A 6,000-nucleotide genomic window follows, 5' to 3' on the forward strand; every position below is an offset into this window, starting at 1 on the left:
CTTAGTGAACAATTAACACTAATTCACTTAACATTATGATATACCAAAAGAAAGGAAATTTTCTATCTAAAATTACGTTTAAATAACATACTTACTGTGACCCAACTAGTGCAGACTCCGGCAGGGGTCTGACATTCCTGTCCTGTGCAAACTACTATCCGCCTATGCGGAGCAGACGAAACTACGGCCGATAACCTCCCGGAAGTAGGTAACCTCCCCTTTGTCCCGCTGGTTATCGCCCTCTTTTTCCGGCAGCCATCATGACTCCTGTACCTGTGCTCCTAACTCTGCTGTTTCCCAGACTGATATTGGCACTTCCACGTCGGAGTACCTCTTATATCATATCATATATCAATATCAAGGCGTGCAAGCCTGACAGAAATATGATTTCACAAATACAAACATGTTTCAGCTGATGTGGAATCTTACTAAACACTATCTGCCATAATCAGAATCTTACCACACTTCTTACTAAACACTATCTACCATAATCAGAATCTTACCAACACTTCTTACTAAACACTATCTGCCATAATCAGAATCTTACCAACACTTCTTACTAAACACTATCTGCCATAATCAGAATCTTACCAACACTTCTTACTAAACACTATCTGCCATAATCAGAATCTTACCAACACTTCTTACTAAACTGCCATAAACAGAATCTTACCAAAACTTCTTACTAAACATTATCTGCCATAATCAGAATCTTACCAACACTTCTTACTAAACTGCCATAATCTGAATCTTACCAACACTTCTTACTAAACTGCCATAATCTGAATCTTACCAACACTTCTTATTAAACACTATCTGCCATAATCAGAATCTTACCAACACTTCTTACTAAACTGCCATAATCAGAATCTTACCAAAACTTCTTACTAAACACTATCTGCCATAATCAGAATCTTACCAACACTTCTTACTAAACTGCCATAATCTGAATCTTACCAACACTTCTTACTAAACACTATCTGCCATAATCAGAATCTTACCAACACTTCTTACTAAACACTATCTGCCATAATCAGAATCTTACCAACACTTCTTACTAAACTGCCATAATCTGAATCTTACCAACACTTCTTACTAAACACTATCTGCCATAATCAGAATCTTACCAACACTTCTTACTAAACTGCCATAATCTGAATCTTACCAACACTTCTTACTAAACACTATCTGCCATAATCAGAATCTTACCAACACTTCTTACTAAACTGCCATAATCAGAATCTTACCATGCACTGATAGGTACTGAGGTAGGCAATGAATCCCAAGCCAGCCACTTACCTATCTGACCGATGAATTCAATTTTGATCCCCTGGTGTTCCAACTTGCTTCCAGCCTTTTTCAGAGTGACATTCACCTGTTGTAACACATTCAGAGTGATATTATTCACCTGTTGTAACACATTCAGAGTGACATTCACCTGTTGTAACACATTCAGAGTGATATTATTCACCTGTTGTAACACATTCAGAGTGACATTCACCTGTTGTAACACATTCAGAGTGATAGTATTCACCTGTTGTAACACATTCAGAGTGACATTCACCTGTTGTAACACATTCAGTGACATTCACCTGTTGTAACACATTCAGAGTGACATTCACTGCATTTAACATACTGCATTTAACATGCTGATATCAATTACTGATATCACTCATTACAGAATGAGACAGACATTCACTACATCTAACATGCTGGTATCAATTACTGGTATCAGTCATTACAGTATGAGGCAGACATTCACTGCATCTAACATGCTGATATCAGTTACTGGTATCAGTCATTACAGTAGGAAACAACACATTCACTGCATCTAACATGCTGATATCAGTTACTGGTATCAGTCATTACAGTATGAGACAGACATTCACTGCATCTAACATGCTGATATCAATTACTGGTATCAGTCATTACAGTAGGAAACAAGACATTCACTGCATCTAACATGCTGATATCAGTTACTGGTATCAGTCATTACAGTATGAGACAGACATTCACTGCATCTAACATGCTGATATCAATTACTGGTATCAGTCATTACAGTAGGAAACAAGACATTCACTGCATCTAGCATGCTGATATCAGTTACTGGTATCAGTCATTACAGTATGAGACAGACATTCACTGCATCTAACATGCTGATATCAATTACTGGTATCAGTCATTACAGTAGGAGACAAGACATTCACTGCATCTAACATGCTGATATCAATTACTGGTATTAGTCATTACTGTAGGAAACAAGACATTCACTGCATCTAACATGCTAGTATTAGTCATTACAGTATGACTATGACTGTGTGAGTAAAACATCCATTATGTTTAATATGTTGAAATCAATAACTAGTATTAGTCATTACAGTATTAGACAGACATTCATTGTCAAATTATAGGGATGAGGAAGAGAAGACACACTCACTGATTAAAGGGTCAGGCTCAACACTCTGCTTGTTTCAGAGGCTGACATAAGCTTACAAGTTACAGTATGGCCAACAACAAAGTGAGAGCTGTATGATCAATGGTTTTTCCGCTGCAACTGAAATTTATTTCCAGCTTAGTCTTTTGTGAATGACTATAACTCTCAAACTAAGATGCAAGATTGCAATGGCCCTTAGTGCAGCAGCCCTGGGGGCTAGCTGGCCTTTTGGGATTATCCCAACACGGACTGTCCTAAAGCCCCCTTGGCCAAGACAGTGGGGATTTACTTGGGCAAGACGCACTCATCAAATTCTAGTCCAGCTAGTCGGGACGGCAGTTGCCTCCTGTGGTCCTAGTTGGACATGACTTATTTGACTATTTCACATACAAGGGAAAAGAAGAAAGAAGAAGAAAGACAGCAGAACAGTTCACTTTTCAGGTTCCCTGAGCTCTGCGTCTCACCTTTCCCGACACTGTCTCTCCATCGTAGTAGAGATAATAGCGTTCTTTCTTTCCATCTTCTGTTTTGATTTCTGCAGTCTTCCGGGTCTCCTGCCCTTCTAGCACAATGTCCACCTCCGCACTTTGCCCAAAGCCAAAGAAACTCTGCAAACATCAGGACATTCCCAATTCTAACTGTCTGCAACTCAGCGAAGTTGGCTAAACAGTACAACAGTAACATGGAAAAGACATGACAATCACTGAATCAGACAGCAGTAGGGAGTAGGGCGGGGATGTGGGAGGGTCAGTTAAATGTGTGCCAGAAGAAGATATCTGTGCCCTGGTTCAAAAACACAGTTGACAAATCAGATCAGTTCCATTTCTCCATACACAAGTCAATATAGCAACTTTGCAATGAATCATGAAAGTCAACACCATTTTCAAGTAATTCAACTGATAATGAACAGTTTATCAGTTCATTGACACTATTACTGTAACAGTTTCAGCACAAAACACAACTTGATATCTAACTGATAACCCAGACTTACAGTTACACTAATGTTAATATAATTATGTATTTTGTGACAAATACCACTGTCTGTACAATATAATCTGTTTAACTAAAGAGAAAGATGTCTGACTTAAAAAATAAAACCTAGTACCATTTCGAAGCATTAATGTCTTACTGCAAGTATGAATCTGGCTGGGCGGATAATCATGTATGTAGCATGGCTGAGCTATTTTAGTATTTACAGAAATTCACAAACTAAATATCTAAAAATAGTAAAATACAGATTTTATTTTCATAAATAACAAAAACATCTACAGTTTCATATATAATAAAAATCAATTTGAATTTGATACTGCCTTATCATGATTCATACATATACACACATGAATGCACTTGCACGCACAAACACGCGCGCGCACACACACACAATTGTACATATGAATTTTATGATACAAATTCCAAGGATTCATCTGAATGTTGGACATCAGATGCTGGACCAATAGCTTTTGAAGTTGAAATGACCAAAAATAAAAATGCTTTCAATCAAATCAGACCCTCATCCAAATGATTTGCCAAGTCAGACACAGCAGTCAATGTGTATGACAAGGCACATCCATGCAGTTACATACAGCTGAGATCATTTTTACTGATTCCAGTCAATAGTTATGCTCACAGTGTTTGTACATTTTTCAAATCCTCGTGTTGGAAGAGGGAGGGGGAAGATTAGGCGGTGTTTTCAATTTCTGAGTGCTCTGGGCAAAGACTCCTCTATTAATACGCTAGGATAAAACAAATAGTCACACCATCATGTCCACAGCAGCCTGGATCACAAATGTGAAGTCCAGTCCCTACCAACTGATCAAGCCATAAAAAAGAAATTCTTTAAATTTTCAAATTTAAATAAAAAAAATTGCAAGATGGCACCTTGAAAAATATATTTATTTCAGTTCTGGAAAACTTGGCAGTCACAAATACACTTTGTCCTTTAGATTTCCAACATGTCTTCTTGATTTTCCTTTAACTAGGACATGTGTCCTAAACTTTCAAAATTTTAAATCAATAAATGCATTCTATATGAATACACTCAAAGCATACGCATGTGCACACACACACAAATAATGTTGCATGTATTGAATGAATAATGTATGCTACCATAATCAATAGTAAAGTCAAAAGTAAATAAATCCAGTCTGTAAAAGAGCCAAAACCTGGACGTTCGCACATGTGTGTGTGTGCACGCATACACACACACACATATGCATGCACACACACAGTGATAGTGATACACACAAAATCACTTACAGCCACACACACACACACACACTTAGAAGGGAGGAGGGAACAGTTTCATGGAATTACTGGAAATGTTAACTACTTATGTAATGGTGATGTATCATTGTATGTTTTGGGATTCTAGGAGTCTGACAATGTACTACGAAGTAACATACAGAGATAAAAAATATATATATAATGCTCATGCTCAATAATCACAATTCACATACAAAAAACAAAAGCAAAAAAAAGCAACAAAGCTAAAATCAATTCCATCACAGTCTCATTACACTGCCATTCCATCAAAAGTATCATTCACTCTATGTGATTGTGGGGTATATGGTTTCAAATTCAACGACTGATGCTGTCACTTTCTGGTGGTTTTTATTGAATTCCAGGAAGTGTGGGACAAGGATTAATGAAACCCTTCCTGACCTATCCAGAACTCATGTGAATCATTTCCAAAAGTACAATGACTAACTGGAATTCAGCAAAACTAAACTTGACAGTAAATCTTCTTCTCAGATTCTGAGACTGAAACTGAAACTGAGAAAGAGGCCGACACAAGGATCGCTAGAGAGGGCACACAAACCGATGTTGCAATACTCAAAGTATCTGATAGTTTCCCATTGCTGTTAGGATTTGACAGGAGAGGAGAAAAACAAGGCCGAGTGCTATCAAAACTCGCTTTCCATGAACAATGACATCCGTTCTGCGAAATGAATCCCTAATGACAAATGTTTATGTCACATGATTCGGTCATCTTGACACCCCTTCAGTTCGTATTTTTTTCTCCCTCGTGTATAAAAAAAGCCCATTTAAACAAATATAGTTCTTTTTCGCTTCGCTAAACAGATAAGCAAATAATATGCCAGTATTTGTGTAGACATATCCAACAGTAAGGTTCATAATGAGTACACTCCATAGATTAAAAGGAAATTGGGAAATCAACAAACCATTTTCGCTTAGTACGTCCCTCCTCCCTGGTGTGTGCAAAGATGTCTGCAACTGACATCGTAAAGACGGTATTTCGCTAATAAGAATAGTTTTTGATACAATGCCGAAAATTGGTAGAGCCTTTTTATCCAAATGCTTAAACTAAACTATATATCTATTAATATTGGTATTTTTTGTAATGTTTAAAATTTATTCAACCTGCTTCTGAAATGGCTATACAAATTTCACCGATTCGTTTTCACGCTTCTTATATGCACAGTGGCGAGTTACTACCCAGGCTGTGTTTTTGGAGATGAGAACAAACACGACACTCATAAATATTCAAATATTTTGCCTTTTTCCCGTGGATTTGGGGAAATGTTAACAACTTTTTTCGACTTTTT

The 6,000-nt window shown here is 37.3% G+C and overlaps 1 protein-coding gene across 2 annotated transcripts in view; it reads right to left on the minus strand.

Annotated features, from left to right (window-relative positions):
* Positions 1-5,666, minus strand: part of LOC143286680 (vacuolar protein sorting-associated protein 26B-like) — a 28,710-nt gene extending 23,044 nt beyond the window's left edge. For both annotated transcript variants that reach the window (XM_076594336.1, XM_076594337.1), the window contains exons 1-3: positions 5,617-5,666; positions 2,899-3,042; positions 1,300-1,375 (exon numbers count right to left, since the gene is read on the minus strand). In XM_076594336.1, coding sequence (XP_076450451.1) covers positions 1,300-1,375; positions 2,899-3,042; positions 5,617-5,619 — 223 coding nt within the window. In that variant the 5' untranslated portion in view covers positions 5,620-5,666. The remainder of the gene's footprint in view (positions 1-1,299; positions 1,376-2,898; positions 3,043-5,616) is intronic.
* Positions 5,667-6,000: the final 334 nt, after the last annotated feature.

Source organism: Babylonia areolata, chromosome 10, assembly GCF_041734735.1.
Source record: "Babylonia areolata isolate BAREFJ2019XMU chromosome 10, ASM4173473v1, whole genome shotgun sequence".
NCBI lineage: Eukaryota > Metazoa > Mollusca > Gastropoda > Neogastropoda > Buccinidae > Babylonia > Babylonia areolata.